This window comes from Zalophus californianus, chromosome 1, assembly GCF_009762305.2.
Source record: "Zalophus californianus isolate mZalCal1 chromosome 1, mZalCal1.pri.v2, whole genome shotgun sequence".
In the NCBI taxonomy this organism is placed as follows: Eukaryota; Metazoa; Chordata; class Mammalia; order Carnivora; family Otariidae; genus Zalophus; species Zalophus californianus.
The window spans coordinates 162,076,160-162,095,784 of record NC_045595.1 but is presented as its reverse complement, the minus strand read 5'-3'; the positions used below and the strand labels follow the sequence as shown (position 1 = coordinate 162,095,784).

The following is a 19,625-nucleotide window of genomic DNA, read 5'->3' as shown; positions in this document are numbered from 1 at the left end:
AATTAAAAAGATTCAATACTTAATGTTGATAAAGATGCGGAGCAACTGGAACTTTCATACCCTGCTGGGTGGAGTATAAATTTGTATAACCACCTTCAAACACTATTTGGCAGGGTCTCCTAAAGCTGAACATAAACATACCCTAAGACCTAGCAATTCCACCCTAGTAGAAATTCCAGTAGAAATGTGTACAGATGTTCACCAAAAGACATTTACAAGAATTTTCAAAGCAGTATTATTTATAATACTTTAAACAATTCACATAAGTCCAGATGTAGGCTACTCTGGAAGGGCATGACCCGGGCTAGGAAGCTCTCTGCCATCAAAGGAGCAGACAGCTAGGGGTTGTCTATTGACCACACTCTGTGGCTGGGCAGCTGGACAGTTCATCTCTGTTTCAACCACAGGGAGAGAGACTTAGTTGTTAAAATTATAACTATAGCTGCAGTGTTAGAGAGGTAGGGCCAAATGTGAGCGGCAGTCCAAAAGTGATCAGTCTCAAGATTTCAGTGTGGAATACTGATGTTCCTGTAACATGTTTAATACCCCATCCATGGTCAATGATAAAATTCTTTGGAAATCTGATGGCAGGGCATCAGGTTAAGTGAAAAAAGTAGAGAAGACAGCTTGATAGAAGTGGCTGCATATGTCTTCAGTTCACTGTAGCAAATGTTGCTGGGACAGGTCGATAATTCATCATGCTTTCAATGCAAGGAGAAGAGCAGCGGATTTCCCTCCTCCACCCACAACACTCCTTTCCCTAATAATAGAACATTATCTATATTCTCTTTTTGCCACTTTGCACAAGAGGTTTTGCAATCTCTTCTTCTTGTTCTAATTGTTAATTTGTAGCTTCACCATGGCTCACATTTGTACACGTTTGTGTGTATGTGTGTGAGAGAGAGAGGAGAGAGGTGAGAGAGATTGTTCATCAAGCATTTTTTTCATGAGATTGAATTACTTTCTGAATGAAAAATGCCCATCAGGTTGTGAGGTAATTACAGAATGTCACTTTCTGAATTTTTTAATGTGACCTTTTTCTTTCATTGCCTGCAGCTTAAAGTCTTTTGTGGTACACACTTGTGGTGTGAAAACAGGATTTTTCTTTGTAAGCATTCAAAGAACTGAATATATGACTTAGGAGGGGCTGAGTATGTATGTGTGTAGTATATGTTGTATGTGTATATTTGTTGCAGGGAATATGGGAATCCACTAGTGCTGGAAATGCGAGTTTCTTCAGGAAAGTTCTTGCTTTCTAGATATTCCCCTTGTAGAGAAGAGGAAGACAGTGTGCATAGAGGGTAAGCAAAGACTGTCATAACAACCACTAGTATTCTCACACCTGCCTGTAACTGAACTGAAACTGGAGATCCATAATCTCTAAATAAAATACCTTGTTAGTTAAAGAATTACATTTCTAATTTTGTGCTCAAAAATGACCTTTACTGGGGCGCCTGGGTGGCTCAGTTGTTAAGTGTCTGCCTTCGGCTCCGGTCATGATCCCAGGGTCCTGGGATCGACCCCTGCATTGCTTCTCCCTCTCCCACTCTCCCTGCTTGTGTTCCCTCTCTCGCTGTCTCTCTCTGTCAGATAAATAAAATCTTTAAAACAAAACAAACAAAAACAAAACAAAACAAAATGATGACCTTTACTGACTACCATCTGTTACTAAAGTGTTTTCATATGTTGACTCTAACTTATTATTCGTGCTTACTCCATCCACACCCCTTTTATATGGCCACAGAAATCTCCTGAGCGAGGGTTTCTAGACTTTAGAAGGAGTTACAAGCTCAGAGAAGTGATCCGGCAAGGCAGATGCGGAGCGGGTGGGGGCCCCTCTGTGAAGGCAGGGCACTCTTAGGCCAAGTGAGAATGTAATTATTTCACAGGATGCTGAGTAACCACAATGCATAGCCGGAAGAGAGAGCCTTGACATTCCTGCTCAACTTCAAGAATCTACTAAACAAAACCTTGATCTCATGCAATACTCAAAAAACAAAAAAACTGAAAAAATAAATAGAGCCATCTGCATATTTGAAAAATCAAGAAACATAAGTCATTACTTTGGCATAAGGAAACAATCAAATATAATGGGATAAAGGCTATGGGAGTAAAATTTGTCCACATATTAAGAAATTTAATAATAAAACACTGTGATAGTGAGAACTACTCTAATATCATTGACTGGAAAAATGAATCAAACCAATTAAAAAGTACATTTCATAGGAAGGTCTATATGACAAATGGTTTCTGTTTCAATTCATATTTTTACATTAAGTGATTTAAAGGAAACATTAAATCATACTTTGCAATAATGAAATATTTAGGCAGTCTAGAAATTTTAATTATAATCAATATATATTAATTCACTGCTCTCAATCACAAGGGTCTATTTGAGGTATATCTGCTGTGAGGCATTAGTAACTTCCCTCTGCAGTGTTTATATAACATGCGGTCTTCATTGGTTATCTCCTTAAAATCTGCTACCACTGTTGATGCTCTTAGAGTTGATGGTAATCTCTAAAGCAAAAACACTTGTTCTCCTATTTCGATCTGTGATAAATGAAACCTTTCCCCGATCCAGTGGAAACATTACCACGTTCAGGGTAAATAGGAAGGAAGGCATCATCAACTATCTTTAAACAGAACATCCTGAATGTTCAACAAGACTGTGACAGAAGCAGCTAAAAATCGTTTTCAGTTGCTTAAGGATGGCTGGGTTTTTCTCCACCCCTTTGCAGTAGTTTTACATATATAATTTTAAGCACACTATTCTTTTCCACAATCCTGATATCTGTCCATGACCCATATGCTAAAAAGGAAAAAAAAAAAAAAAACATAGTTGACCAGCTTAAGAAAAAAAAAGTGAATAAAACTTTAAGTCCACAAAATAACACCATGTTTTAAAAATAACACAAAACTCCAAAGCAATACTCTGTTTTTTGTAGTCTCCTTTAAAGAACGCTTGCCTGTAAATGTCCATCAGTGAATATTTCCCCTCATTCTTTGAGACAACGCGGCAGTTGAGTAATCATGCAGGCTGCTCTAAAAATGTATGTGTGTCTAGTTAATTTAGGCAGTTTATTTTGATAGCATTCACCTCTTTTTGATTATAGCAGGTGTTTCAAGGATAAATTTGCTGAAAATTGTATTTTGTTTAAACAACAGCAGCATGTACATTTATGGCCTTACTATATTACAAAGCATTTATTGTCTGGCAGCAATAGATACAATTACAAACATTTGTGACAGTAATTGGAGCTATTACTCCTGCATGGAGCCTCATGGAGACCAACTTATTGCCACCTGTATTTACATTTGTTACTGGTAATTGTGAAAGCTGGTTTTTTTTTTTATTTGGTGCCTTATTTTTTTATTTATGTAGATATTTCTCAACAAAAGGTCTACCAGAAAATCTTAAAAAATTATAAATGTAGTTTCTCCATTACTCAAATAACAGGCAGAATCACATTTTAATGACTAATATATACATAAGCTGTATTCTTATATCCTAGCCCATAGAATATATTATACCTCTTTGCTCATGGATGCAAGAATCTTGTCAATATAGCCTATCCAACAACCAGAGTACAAGTCTTAAGAAATGCTCTTTATTTCCAAACTATAACAATTCATAAATCCCTGCAGGTCAAAAATATTTAGAAAGCTAAATTTTGTTAATATTCTTCTTATACTGCATCCAAACACAGCAATGGCAGAAGGTCAAAAAGCAAGTTACTCTCTGCACTGTTTTGGAATGAGAAAAATACCCTCCTTCGTCTTGCTTCCAGATACAGATTTGTCTATAACAGTAAAAAGAGAAAGCCTACTATTGTAGATTTTCTGCAGGATTTGGCTTCCAATTTGAAGAGACTTAAATCTAATATAGTAATTCTGTGGTCCCTCCAGGTTCATTTAAATGGAATTCCACCTGCTGATTAATAAAGGCCTCTCTTCTGCCTCTTAGGTTTTAGCTCTCACAGTGACTAGAGAGCCCAAGGGCTCAAGACTATTGCAATGATTCCATCCTTAGCACAATGACTCTTGCAGAAAGGTTTCTTGCTGTGAACTACCCAAGGCAATACGTGTATGGTTTATTTACGTTAAAACAAAATCCAGTTTGGAGTTGAAATTTAAAGTTTAAGGTTCTTTTTACAGCTACACCCTGAGAAAGTTAGACACTGAAAAATAGGTAAGGATGTAAAAAAGCAGTTCAGTGAATCAAAGGCTTGAAATAATTAGAAGCACATGCTGTAGTACTTCCAAAGCCTTTAAAAAAATATATAATCTCTTTATCTAAATTCTTGTAATGAACCTTAAGATTTACATAATGAGTAGGAGACATTTTGGAGGAATGAAGGGGGTGTACTTAGCCAACTATCTTTTAAAACAACAAAGCAGGAAACATTTAATTATAATTTGGAAAAAAATCAATTTCAGTCATTAATCAAAATTTTAATTACAATATCCAGGGCATGAAAGCATGATAGAGCATTTGTTCATTGCATTAAACACCTCATATTAAATCATTTTAATATACAATTGTTTAGGAATAAATACTGTATAATTGAGGAAAAGGGTCTATGTAAGGTTTAGTTGAAAACTGATTTCACACTTTCTGCTCTTCCTTATTTCTGGAGAACAGGAATAAATATTATTAATGTTTACTTGGTTTCTATTATGGTAAAAACCCTTGACTTGAAAAAAAAAGTCATTCTGATAAAGACTGATAAGACTGATCATTTTAAGAAGCCACTTTCCCTCGGTTCAATGGATGAAGCTGAGAGACTGAATATATGAATCCAGAACAATGTCCAGGCCATTATATAAAATAGAATTCTGACCTATTGGGATGCCTGGGTGGCTCAGTCAGTTAAGCGTCTGCCTTCGGCTCAGGTCATGATCCCAGGGTCCTGGGATCAAGTCCCACATCAGGCTCCTTGCTCAACAGGGAGTCTGTTTCTTCCTCTGCCTGCCGCTCCCCCTGCTTGTGTGCTCGCTCTCTTTCTGACAAATAAATAAATAAAATCTTAAAAAAAAAAAATTCTGACCCACAATCTGCAGCAACTAGTCCAGGAAGTCAAACCATAACCTCTGAGTGAAATTGGCCAAAAAACAGTCAGGACTTAGTAACTGCTGGCTTCCCCAGTTTTTCTCCTCACCCACCTGCTTCCAATGTACGACCAACCAGACAAAGCCACATATCCTCTCCAAACCAGACACATAGGAGGCCCTGCTTCTCGTTAGCCTGCCTCCAAATCTCCAGTCATATCTGAACATTGCTGAAGGCTTCTCCTTCTCCCACAATAGATCTTTTAAATATTCCTGCCTGCCTTTAAGTCTCTGCCAAATGCAGGTGATGGTGGCTAACTCCCTCGCTATAGCAAGCTCTAAATACACAGTCTTTGTTCCCATTTAGGTGATCTCCTTTATTTCCACGAAGTCAAATGTACGCTTGTTTTTTTAATAATAAAAAGAAAACTAAAAAAGAATAATTTTCTTTGAGAAACAGCATTATTTAGTGATTCAAAATTAGTAAAAATTACAGAAAGTGAAATCTATATGAATATGCAACCATGTCTTTTATTTCCTCAGAAATTATGGAACAGAATTCTTTGGCAGCTCAGTCTCAACTACCATTATTATTCCAGCCAGCAATTGTCAACTGGTTCACTTAAAAGTTTTAAAAAATTACTATTATGGAATTAAAGATATTTCAATCATGAAGGAAAATATTATCTTTCAATAAATGTCACCAAGTACTTCCACCCTCAATAACCACTTGTTTCTCTAAAATGACTCACTGGTGGGTGCCTGGGTGGCTCAGTTGGTTGAGTGACTGCCTTCAGCTCAGGTCATGATCCTGGGGTCCCGGGATCGAGTCCCGCATCGGGCTCCTCGCTCAGCTTCTCCCTCTGACCCTCCCCCTTCTCATGTGCTCGCTCTCTCTCATTCTTGCTCTCTCAAATGAATAAATAAGTAAAATCTTAAAAAATAAAATAAAATAAAATGACTCACTGGCGGGTTTCATTTCTTGCTATTGGTCTGTATTCTCAGATCTTAGGGTCCTTATGCTTGCCCATATTCTCACCATCAGCTGTTGCATGACTCTGTCCAGCCGGCCATTCTTCCACCAAGATCTTAGACCTCCTGGTTTGACCCCAACCTGCTGAGCTTGGCCAAGCCATCTCTGCTACCTACCACTCAGCTAAAGTTATGGCTTATAAGTTTTAAGGATGTGTGGAACTGCTCATGATGTACTACGATATTTTTAAAAACAGAGGTGTAATCTCAACTGTATACACATAAAAGCACACAGAAATAGTAGTCAACATATATTAAGCAATTCTTCTGGCACCATTCTAAGTGCTTAAGATATGTTAATTCATTTAATCCCTTTAATAACTCTTTGAGGTAGGTTTTATAATGAACTCCATTGTACAGATGAGGAAACTGAGACAGAGTGGTTGAAACTTGCACACAGGGTCCAACAGCTAGTAAGTATTAGAGCCAGGATTTGTACTCAGGCAACCTGGATTCAGAATTTGTGCTTTTAACCAGTATGTGGTATTGTCACTAGTGGAATAGGTAAGAACCTGGGTTGTAGGTTCAAATATCTGTCACTTGCTAGGAAAAGCAAGTTACTTCACTTCACTGTGTTTCAGTCTCCACCCCTGCAATAAAAGATACCTGTATCCAACAGGGCAGTGGAAATGATGAAGTGAATTAATAATATGTGAAGTGTGTTAAGAACTGCACTCGGCACACAGTAAACACTTAGTAAATGTCAGTTATTATTACCATAACATATATACCTTTACTAGGGAAAAAAAACTGGAAAGATTTACCAAAGTGAATACTTCGAGCCTGATTACTTATGTGAGTCTGATTCTATTCCCATGTAAGACTATAATGCTGACGCTTTAAAATATTCCCTTAAATGATGGAAGTATTAGTACAGAAATTTTGTAAGCTTTTCCTGAATACTGATATAGGCACTGAATATAAGAGGGCCAGGATAGAACATAATAATATTATAACAATACTGTAATTTAACATTAACATTTATTTATTAGGCATTAATTATGTCTCAGACACTGTTGTTGGTGCTTTACAACAACTGTGTAAGGTAAGTAATATAATTAGCCCCTTTCTACAGATTAGGAGAAGGAGTGACAGAGAGGTTTAGTAGCTTGCGCTGGATCACACATCTAATAAATGGTAGAAATGTGAATTCAGGGTACCAAGGGAAGATGTATGAGACAGGCTCTACCTTCCCTTGATCTTTGTGGCTACCACAGTTCCACTAGGTTTCTGAAACTCTGGCCCAATAAATCAGGAATTGATAGTGAAACTAAATGTGGGATCACTAGCTTCTAATTCATAGCACACTGCCCATCCCTTTTCCCCTTGAATTGCTTCCATATTATTTTTATAATTAAAAACAGAAGTGTATTTTTAAAAAGAGAGAGGGGCGCCTGGGTGGCTCAGTTGGTTAAGCGTCTGCCTTCGTTCGGCTCAGGTCATGATCCCAGAGTCCTGGGATCTAGCCCTGAGTCAGGCTCCCTGCCTAGCAGGGAGCCTACTTTCCCTCTCCCTCTCCCTGCTGCTACCCCTGCTTGTGCATGCACACTCTCTCTCTGTCAAATAAATAAATAAAATCTTAAAAAAAAAGACTCAGATTAGGATAATTCTTGACCAGTTACAGATTTAAGTCTAGTCTGATTATAATCACAGATGTTTGCTCTTAGTTCTAAATTTCACCAGAGTACTTATGTAACACTTGTGGGCACCAACTGCTGGTCTAACAAAAAACAATAAAAAAGACATAAAAACACACAAGAAGAAAGGGAAAGAGATATAAAGAGAAAAAAAGGAGGGAAAGAACAAAAAGTGCAAGATATATAGTCACAGTGTACTAATAATACACATAGATGATTTTATTAGGTGGCACGGATATCTACTCTAACTTAGCTGTCCTCAGACTGCCCTTCTAAGGAAATGACTCCAGAGCTTTACTCACTTGGTCATAACTGAGGCATTAACTAGAATGGAATGACCCAGGATTTGGCTGGATTTATTGACTTTCTTGGCAGAACTTCTGACTGTGTTGTTTAGACACATTATTCCAAGTTAGGGTAGATCTGAGTTGGTCGCTGGGTATATCACACTCTAGAAGTAATGACCAGGAGCATTCTCTATAACCAACCCTAAAAAAGGAACTACTAATATGGTCCATGCAAGCTAACATATGATAGAAGTCCTTCAACTTGGTCGCTGGGTATATCACACTCTAGAAGTAATGACCAGGAGCATTCTCCATAACCAACCCTAAAAAAGGAGTTACTAATATGGTCCATTCAAGCTAACATATGATAAAAGTCCTTCACCTTCAGTTGTGGAACATATTATTTGTATTTTTGGCAACATACGTATTTTCCCAATTGTAATTTGTTTAAGCTAATATTAAAATTTGTTTGCATTCTTTGAAAACTGTCAACAGTAACAAGTGGTGCCAGAAAAAAGGATAAGCTAGCCCAGCAATAAAAACCTAATTACAACATTAGGGAGAATATAAAATAAAATATTAGTATATGAGAGGATCTCATCAAAGCATACATAATATGCAAAAAGAACAGAAAAGATTTACTTTTTTTTTTTGAAATTACCTGCCAGGAAGCATACAAGGAATAAACTGAATTTGTGAGAAAAGAAAGCAAAACAAACATTTGATCCAGTGCTAAATAAATATGGGACTTATTTTCTACTAACACAAGGTCATTTTCAAGAACTTTATAATGGATTTAAATAATGGAGGCCCTTTATTACTTATTTCCCACATCTCTATGCTACTTAAAAATTAATCTAACAGTGATCAGTAAAGCACATTGATCTGAAAAAAACTCATTTTCCCTCAAACACAAAGTTGAATTCTCCGAATGTCCTAAAAAGCCTGTGTTGAGTGAAAGATCATTGTTTTGGCCAAAAGGAAAGAAGAGGGTTTGGTTTTGGTAGAGTCAGGAGTTGAGGAAGAATGTGATCTACCATGATGCAGGATAGTGAGCCTGTGAGAAACCTCATTCATGACCAGATTATTTTTATTTCTGAGGCATGAAAAACATCTCTTTATTCATTAGCCCTTTATTTTCTCAAATCAATGTATAATTTTATTTTTCTTAAGTAAAGCTGAATAAAGAATTGACCCAAAACCTGTATTTCCCATTTGATACCTCTGAAATACTTAGAGTTTGTGAAATACTAGACACAAAGGCCAAATGATCTAGAGAAGAATTCTGAAAAAGCACTGAAATATTACTTTAGGTCAGTATATTTTACCACAAAAATCTAAATTCAAAATGCTTTTCATGTAAAGAGAAAAACCTTCAAAACTTTATCTGACATTTCAGAATGTTGCTTGTAAAATCTGACTATATAATTAATTTGGCACAGTATATCCTCATAAGATCAAGGCTGGTAATACATGGCACGAGACTAAGAGGCCAACTTTCACCTACTTAATTCTTCCCCAAATCAGGAGATAATTGGCTCTCTAAGAACCGAGGATTCTGATTATTGTAGTAGAATTTGACGTGTACTTAGTTTTGTAAAACTGTATGTGTTAGAAGCTACATTTATATTCTTTCTTTATTCAGTTAGTCCTATTACGTAGAGATCAACGACCATGCTTTAAAGACACTCCTGTGTGATCCTATTAGGCTCTAAATGACATGTTGGATTTCAAGAGTTTACTTAGCTTGAAAGTAAATAAATTAAACTTGCTTCCTTGTGGGATTAAGATGTGCCTGAGAGTTCCTCACTACATGGTTATTTTAACATGTTATTCTAACTAGAATCACAATAATAGTGATTTTTAATTTTATTAGATTTCTTCTTATAAAATTAAAGAATTAGAAATTACATTTTTACCAAAAAAAAACACATTTTTGCAAATTATGGCTTCCAGCAGAGATCAAATCAGTGAAGAAATCTGTATTAATACGTATTTACAAATGAGATATGCAAACAAAGAATTCACCCCTAATGTAGTCAAATAATGGCTATCCATAATGTTTGAGTAAATACATGGCAAACAGGCTGCAGGATTTGCCCACTTACCTTTACAGCTGCTCAGTCTAGTAAGACCTTTGCTGCCCTTATCCAATTCTAGGACTGCCCGAGGAGTCTAGGCTGCTTCTTACCCTCTCTAGGACACAGTTTTACAAGCTCAAATCCAGACATTCCGAGAATGAATTCATTTCCAAGGCACTCGGAAAACAGCAATCTTTGGGGGTAGATACAGAACCATATTTTCAGAGTAACAAGCTTCCTTAGAACCTTGTTCCATAATGCTGGTGCTCTTCTCCAGCCTCCAAGGATAAAAACCCCTTTAGTTTATTTACCAAGATGTCTCTCTAGTCCCTTCTGTGTCTTATTATAATATTAACGAGAATGGTATTGTCTAGTCACCTATTAGTTTGTTCTGAAGTTCTCGTAAATTGTAGGTAAAAAGGAAACAGAAACTTGATTAAATGGATCAGTTCATCTGGGCCCAATCCCCAAATCTTAATGCAAATGCTTTGATTATTTGCTTACTACTTGACTTTTAATCATATATAATGAATGGATTATGTAAGGCAACTTCAAGGATGTCTTCTGTTCTGCCATCCAGCAGGGTTCCAAAACCATTTTCTAACTATGATCAGTTGGTATATAGTCATGAAATTCCAATTTTGTTCACTATTCACTTAAACAAAATATGATTTCTAAGAAAATACATCAAAATGTATTGAAAAAATGCCCCTCAATCCCAAGGAAACATGACAAGTGTTCCAAACGACTTTAAAGATCTATTGCTTTCCGTTTCCTTCTTTAATATTACACTATTGATTCATTCAACAACAATCTGCTAAATCTCTGCTAAGACTGAACACTGGAAGCTGAATCCTACCACCTTAAATCATTTGTGTAATTGAGAGTACCCCTGACCCTGAAATTGCCTTATGAAGTTCTATTTGAACAGAATGTATTCTGTCTTCTATACCTTATTGTCAGTCCTAATCGTGACTTTCAGTTGTGGTAGTACACGTTCTACTTCGAGACTCCATTCTGCAGCATCTGTTGTGGATTCCAAAATATCTTCTTGTTTGGCAGACTCGTTCATATCCTAAGAAAGGAAAGATATCACAAGATTGAGAGTTTATAAAAAGAAACAGTAAAATTTTGAGGCATTTTAGCAGGACTGCACAATTTAGATCAAGCAGGGTAGTGTCAAAATTACAGTGGCAGAAGAAGTTCTTCTCTGTCCTCCTAGCCATGTTGCAAGAAAACAAAGCACAAACCTGGTAGAATGGCAAAATTAGCATTTTTAAAAAGAAGCAAATATATGATTCAACCGTTTTGACAAAAAACAATGCTTTTGAGATATCAGAGTGAACTCAATGGGAATACTATCAAATGAACAAGCCATTTAGTTATGTTAATTGGTAACAGTAAAGGAGTACAAACATTCACACATTTGGTAAGAAAATATTGTCTCAGTTTGAATTTTCTATACTGAAATACAAACCCCAAATCTGAAAGACAAAAAAGATAAGATCCCAGAAGCCAAGGGGTCACTACTTAGGAATTTTTTATTCATAATTAAAGTGATATTTTGGTTAAGTCAAACTATAACATAGCTTTAAAATGTGATTTAATACACCTATTTGAACTCAAAAAGGGTGGGGGCCACATTTCTGCACTTAGTTTCTGCTGTTGAGTAATAAATTCAATTCATGCCTGTTTTTCAATTACAAAAGGAAAATCTTTTTTGTGTGTGTGTGTTTTTGTTTTTTCATTTTCCCAGTCTTTCACATTTCGGCATTAAGTATATATGGATCTGAAACTGTAAAGAATATACAAATTGATGATTTAAAGATAAAGCCTAACACATTAATTTTGGTAGCAATTTTTCCTTTAAGCTTCCTTGATAAATTAAAAGAAAATGTAGAAACAAAAATTTATTAATACAGAAAAAAATGAAACCTGAGAGATATAAACAGCCAAATACATATGTACATGGATTCCAGTTTGAACAAGCAATTTGTAAAAAGATGTTTTTGAGACAATCAGGGAAATCTGAATGTGGAAGATGATGTACGGAATTACTACTAATGTTATTGGTATTATAATGGCATGATGGTTATGTTTAAAAACAAGGCCTTATAAATGAGAGACAAATACTGAAATATTTACAGGTAAATGGACGTGATGTCTGAAATTTAAGATGCTACAAAGCAAAGGAAAAGGAGGGGGCCCCTAGAGGAAACACAGTTGACAAACTATTAACTGCTGAAGCTGGGTAATGTTACCTAAGAGTTCATTATCTTGTTCTCTCCACTTCTGTTTATGTTTGAAATTTCCCATAATATGAAACTTAAAAATAAAAGATTATATAAAAAAGCCCATGGTGAAATTTCATTCTCAGTGTGAATTTATGTCACTAAAAGACATTTCTTATACGAAAGCTCATTAGACTAGTCTTTCCAATCCAGCCAAAGCTAAGTAGAAGAATAACCTTATATCGGGATTTGTATTTTGGTGGGAGATTGAGGTCTTTAAGGGCTTTAAACTCCTGACTGAGTCTCTAGAGCACTGCTGGCATTAGAAAGCCTCTCTCTCCTACCTCCTAGCTCATATTAGCAAGTCCTGAACAGATTCAGAGCCCTAAAAGGAGCATATGTTGATTTTCGTTCAGAAATTCAGTGGGCTATATAGTTCTAACCACACAATTAGAGGATGGATAACTAATACATACTTTCCCATTTTACAATATATGGTCTGAATTTATTCAGGTACGTTCTACTTAAACAACCAGAAGTATAAAAAATATAAGCCTTAATATAAGTAAAATGTGGAAACCAAGTGAAAAATGCTCAAGATTCTGCTTCAAACATTAAGGTGCTCACTTTAATATAGAAACACTGTATTATTTCGAGTACTAACAGAATGCTACATGCATCTATATAAAGTGAATCAGGATAGCACAAGAGCACCATAGGAGAGGGGGGGCAGTATTCACAAAGTAGACACCTGTGATGTTTTATGAGACAAATGTGACAGCAGGAGAAGCGAGACTGAGTCTCCCAGTTGAAACCTAAAGCCACAGGGAAAGTTTTCTGTTCTGCCACTGGGACAAAGGGGCATGTCCTCTCAGCAGCAATTCTGTATGATTCTTAATAGAATGTAGATGTTCTGGTCCCTGATTTACAAGTAAGTTTCGCTTATGGAACCACCATTTGGGTGAACTGAAGTTGGGTACTGCTGATTAAATACCGAAGCCAATTCTCCTCAACTCCAACCCCTCATTCCCATTCCTTCTTTTTCCCTTCCCTACAGGAGGGGGGGAGTCCAGAATCACCAAACAAGGCTGGAAAGGGTACTCATCCGTAGTCCCACTTTCTTCAGGCCTCAACTCATAGATAGGATTGTTCAAGTTGTACATAACATACTCAAAGATTTTCCTCAAGGAAGGGCACATTTTTCTAATTTTCCCAAAGGCAAATGGGTTAGCAGTGGCCCTATCTGAATCAGACTCAGAATCTAAGTTACTAAGGTACATGGAGATCAAACACTGAATTAAGACATCCCAGTGCATAAGCTGCTATTTCGCTTATATTGGCCCTAATTTAGTAAGAACTCTTAAGTTCTTATTTGGTTCCCTTAAGCAATGATTTGTAAATTCCTATTCCCAATGTCCTAAAGTGATTTAATATAGCAGCTCAAATGACTTCACTCATTCCTAGGCCACAGTTAAGATATTGGGGGGAAATGGCCTCGTTACTAAATGAGGAAGGGCAAAAAGAGAACATTAGGCTTGGTAGAGCAGCATAAACTTAATCAAACTATACAGTCTCTTTCTGTTTCCATGTTTGCACTTCTATTTCCTAATTTCGTTCCTCAGTCAAAATTTCCTAATGCCTAATAAGTGGATACATTAACTGAGTGAGCCCTACATATGAAGTAGAAATCACTTTAAAACTATATCATGTCTTGGTTATAATAACTTGAGAAAACCTTTCCTTTCCAATTGTACCTCCATTTAACAAATGATATTTTATATGGAGATATTAGTAAAAGAGAAATAAACTGTTGTTTCCATTTAATCAAAATTTTATATCAGCATGACAAAATCCCAGTCCCTCTCTGAAACAGCATTAACTAAAATAAAGCATAGCTCCTGGGAAATTGCGTTTTCTAGCTAATGCTGCTGAAGAAACAACTAGAAGCTCAATAAGACATAAGCTATCCAGAAGTCTCATTTATAATTAATTAATTTACCAGTAAGCCATTTGTAAAGCTTCTACAACATGCAAGGTAAGAATCCAGGCACTGTGTTTGGTGTGGGAAGATAAAAGCATTTAATCCCTGCCTGCAAAGAGTTTATGGCCTATTAGGGAGAGTCTCAGGCTAGTTTATAGAGGTAATAAATGGACCAAAGGAAAAAAAATTATGAAAACTGACTCTAAGACTGCCAAAGGAAGAACTGAAGATAGTCTAAACCATCCTATAACATAAACCTGGGCTCAAATAGTAGGGCATACCACCAAAGTCCATTCAAGGAAGTAATCTCCCCTTTCCAGGTAATACTAATGGGATGGTTAAGCATCTGAAGAAATACTATATTCTGTATATCTGTTTATATATATATAATAAACACATAAAATTGGATGTATGTGTGTATATAAATGTACATATGTGTGTATATATATAAAATTGGATGTGGCCAGTCTTATAGTTACAGAGGTAGAATAAGGGAAGGCCTCATATATCAACAAGGGAGGGTAAATAAAGCCCTTTGCAGCCTCTGAGGTGTTGGGTAGCCTACAGAGTGCTGCGAAGCTGTTCTGTCACACTAGGTTAAATGCAGTACAAAATTTGATACACCTTCAAAATATCTTCACCTCTTAATTAACACTGGGGACTCCAGGTAGGCCATGACTACCAGCAGCGGAAGTAATGGATCTGATATTAACAGAGGGAGACTGGCCCATTAACAAGTATATTTTTTAAAATTTAAAATCAATTAATTAACATATAGTGTATTATTAGTTTCAGAGGTAGAGTTCAGTGATTCATCAGTCTTATGTAACACCCAGTGCTCATTACATCACATGCCTTCCTTAATGTCCATCACCCAGTTACCCCCTTCTTCACCTCCCCTCCAGCAACCCGCAGTTTGTTTCCTATGATTAAGAGTCTCTTATGGTTTATTTCCCTCTCTGATTTCATCTTGTCTTATTTTTCCCTCCCTTCCCTATGATCCTCTGTTTTGTTTCTTAAATTCCACATATGAGTGAAATCATATAACTGAATGGATAAAGAAGATGTGGTGTATGTATATATAATGGGGTATTACTCAGCCATCAAAAAATGAAATCTTGCCATTTGCAATGATGTGGATGGAACTAAAGGGTATTATGCTAAGTGAAATAAGTCAATCAAAAAGACAATTACCATTAACAAGTATTAATGCAGAAAACTGTCACAAGTGATACAGTAGAAGCACTGGTCACATTTTTGGTATACCTGATGAAATACTATCTTAAGCAAAGAATTAAAAAAAAAAATCTCTTTGGAGCGAAACTGTTTCTAGTATGTAGTACATACTCATTATTGGAAAACTCCATAAGGGAAAGGGGACTAAACATTACTGGACAAAGGAATGCTGACTATGACTTCCTGATACCAGCAACAGTTACCTATTCATTTCAGTTCTGCTATAATAACAAAAATCTACTGCTATAGGATCTTTTGATCCCAAGGGTCCAAATCAGGTTGGGCATTTGGCTCTGGTTAAGACATTCCACTGGGAATGAAGAAGGAAGAAAGCTAGAAGTAGGGTGAAGTAGAGTTTCTAAAATTTGACTAATCATGGATACCCTACAGTACTTTCCCTTATTGCTGGAGAAATACCTTGTCTGGTAAAGGGAACATATATGGCTGCAGGGGCAGGCCCAAGAGTGAAGCTCAAGGCTCAGGCATCCATGAGAAGATGTTTCCTCAGGAATGGGGACCCTGCATCAGAAGTTACAGAGAGACCTTAAGTTCAAAAAGGAGCCTGGCCAAGTAAACATAGATCGTGAGGGCCTGGGCAGAAAATGGATTCACAGACTTTCTGGTGAAAATGGGAGAAAAAGGGAGGACCAGCAGATCCTGACACTGAACTAATGAAGCAAGAGCAAGTAGAGGCTCTTGAATCTTCAATTACCAAGCCCAAATCCCTATCTCTTATAAGAATGAGATACCACTGTCAGACTAGATACTGGAAACTGGTAAATGCTGACATTTACTAACCATAATTTAATCTTTTTATGCTGTCTCTTATTATACTAATTCTGTAATACAATGATGCTCTCAGGACTGAGAAACCTGAATTGCTTCTCGGCCTTTTGGCTAAGATCAAGTGCAGGACTGAGAAACCTGGGTATGACTGATCCTGCATTAAATGATGCCAGATAGCTATACTTTTTGCATTCTTATGTCTGCTTTTCAAGTTTTCCTGCAGCCTTTCTTGGTATCAAATGCCAGTGGTCGCCTCTGGTTGTCTGCTTGATTGCCTGTAGCACCTCCTCCTCCTCCTAAACTTTTATGGGCTTAGAAACCTAGTATCCAAGTTTGTTAGAATTTAGGCAAAGTGAGAATACAGGGGAAATATGTGAGAGCTGGTGAGAATGGTGGTGGTGATGATGACGTCGGGACTCTTCATAGATTTTTTTTTTAAGATTTTATCTGTTTATTTGAGAGAGAGAGCATGCACACATGTGAGTGGGGGGAGGGGCAGAGGAGGAGGAAGAGGGACAAACAGACTCTACACTGAGTGTGGAGCCCTACACTGGGGCTCCATCTCACCACCCTGAAATCAAGACCTCTCCCTAAACCAAGAGGTTGATGCTCAACGGACTGAGCCACCCAGGTGCCCCTTCATAGACATTTTTTTAATGGAAGTGGTTATACTTATTTTGGTTGTTCAGAGGCCTTTTTGGAATCTTCCTAATTTGATACTTAGACCCATATAGGAAGTAGGATAAGTGGCCAACAAGCTAAGTACTAAATATATATGGCATTACGATTATTTTTTAAAGATTTATTTCTTTGGGAGAACGAGCAAGTGTGGGGGGGGGAGGCAGAGGGAGAGGTAGGGAGAGAATTTCAAGCAGACTCTGTGCTGAGCGAGGAGCCCAACTTGGGGTTCAATCCCAGGACCCTGAGATCAAGACCTGAGCCAAAATCAAGAGTCAGACCAAATGAGCCACTGAGGTGCCCCTGGCATTACTATGTATTAAACAGGGTTTCTCCTAAGGGTATCTAGAGTCCCTCTTTCTTTATCACTGATCAATAAAAAGCTAGAGGGATAAATAAGGTATTTCAATCAAGAAAAGTGTTCTCTTGAAATCCAGTGATTTTAATAAATCACACTGAAGGCACAGAGTTAAAACCTTTCATGTCCCTACAAGTCAATTCTTCTTCATGATTAAAGAAGCATAAATCATGAGTCTGATTCACTATTTTCTTTTCAAATTAGGTTTTAAATGATTTAACACTATATTACTATGAACAAAAATGTTTAATACCATACAAAAAGTATTTTCAGATTTGTTCTGAATAACTAAATTAAACCCTGGCTATAATCGATCAAAAGAAATAGATAGATGGTAACCTCTATCTTTAAATATATGAAGTTCATAAAAGTTTTCAATTCAATTTTAAGACTATCAAAAGAAATTTTATTCTGTTATAATGTGGACTAAGATTTGAATAAATTATGCTCACAAATAAAAAAAGTTAAAAAGCTCCCTAAACACAAAATCAATTTAATTTTCTAATAAGAAATCTGAAATTATTTTTGAATGAGAATTCAACTTCTAGTAATTATTCCTGTTTAATATCTCAAACACCTGTCTTTGTTTCTATTTCAGCTATTTTAATGTACATTGAGTGCTAAGGTAAAATCATCCCTGATTTTTAATTTTCTCAAGATAAAAACCAAAAGAAAGCACCCCAAGAAGTATGTATGGAAAAACTACCATAGACACTATAGTTGGTGTTACAGAGTATACCAAAGTAAGTTTAATTCTTTATGGAATGAATTTCTATAAGGCACCTTTTCTCTGAGATGGCAACCTTATGGATATACCAGTGCCCAAATACATTTGAAGAGCTCAACTCATATACCTACTGTGAGGGACATGAAAATCCAATTAACTGTCAAGATTACAGAGTCCCAAGACTCAAGGGAAAAGGGAAAGGGAAATAAATTGTCTTGAGAACGACCATGGTGTGGTGTAAAATGTCAAGAGGGTGGGTCTGGAATCCCATCTCTGTTCAAATCCTACCTCTATCACTTATTAGCTGTTGGTCAAGTTACCCAACCTCTCTAAATCTCAGGGTTCCCATCTGTAAAATGGGGATAATGGTACCCCCCCCTCACTGGAAGGGTTGTGGTGAGGATTAAATTATATGATGTATTTAAAAGGCTTGCACAGCACCTGGCACATAGTAAGCCCCAGTGTATTTTAGCAGTTACTATTACTATTATTATATGCCAAGCATGATACTAGATGCTTTCACCTATGTTAAAGGCCGATAATAGCACCATGAATCAAGGGAGACTTATTCCCATTTTGCAAATGAGAAAAGTGAGGTATAGAGCAGTTAGCTAATTTTCCCTATGTCTCATCATTAGTAGAGTTTAGGGCCCAGGCAATGTTATTCTAGAACACAAGCTCTTAGATACCTTACCAAATGCCTATCAATCCTTGTTATATAGGTTACAACTATGTTCCCCCAGTTTATCACTTGTCTTTTTAACTTCATGGTGTTCCCCATTCCATCCTTTTGTATATAGGCTTTAATTTTTATGCATTCAGATTTATCAGCGCTTTTCTTATGCGGTTTTTAGTTTTCTTGCCAGGCTTTACCATGCCAATTTCAACCCATGCATATAACGCTTGTCACTCATGTTTTTGTTTTTGTACCTCATCATTTTCTAATTTGTTGATCCATGTGGGGTTTATTTGGGTGTACAATATGAGGGAATAGCCTATATTTTTTTGCCAGATGGACAGCCTGTTATTCCATCACCCTTTAACTGAACAGTCCAGTTTTCCCCACTTATTTGCACTGCTTCCTACATTAAGACCATTATATCTTTGTATGATTTTATGAACTCTGCACTACTTCATCAATCTATTTCTGTTAGTATAATTTTTTTCAGACTTACAAAAAAATTACACAAATAGTACAAAGAATTTCCATATGCCCTCATCCACATTCACCAAACACTGGCATCTTACATAACCTCAGGGCAATTATGCATAAAGTGATATAGTGTTGATAGTATAGCGCTGAGATTTGGGGATGTTTTCAAATTTTTCTTTATACTTTTTTGTGCCTTTGTTTAAAAAAAAACAAGGAATATATTTCACTTTAAAAAAGAATAAAGTATTTTCAATAAAAGCAGGTAAAAATAATAAGTTTCATTAACTTCCAGAAACTAGCTGGTATGGGTGTAAAGGCTTTAGAAATTTGAATGAGAGAGAGAAGTGTGTTTTAATGGAGATGGTGAGATCTAAGTTTAACCTTAT

The 19,625-nt window shown here is 36.5% G+C and overlaps 1 protein-coding gene across 2 annotated transcripts in view; it reads right to left on the bottom strand.

Annotated features, from left to right (window-relative positions):
• Positions 1–19,625, bottom strand: part of IFT57 (intraflagellar transport 57) — a 52,648-nt gene that overhangs the window by 13,915 nt on the left and 19,108 nt on the right. For both annotated transcript variants that reach the window (XM_027586943.2, XM_027586942.2), the window contains exon 6: positions 11,042–11,164. In XM_027586943.2, coding sequence (XP_027442744.1) covers positions 11,042–11,164 — 123 coding nt within the window. The remainder of the gene's footprint in view (positions 1–11,041; positions 11,165–19,625) is intronic.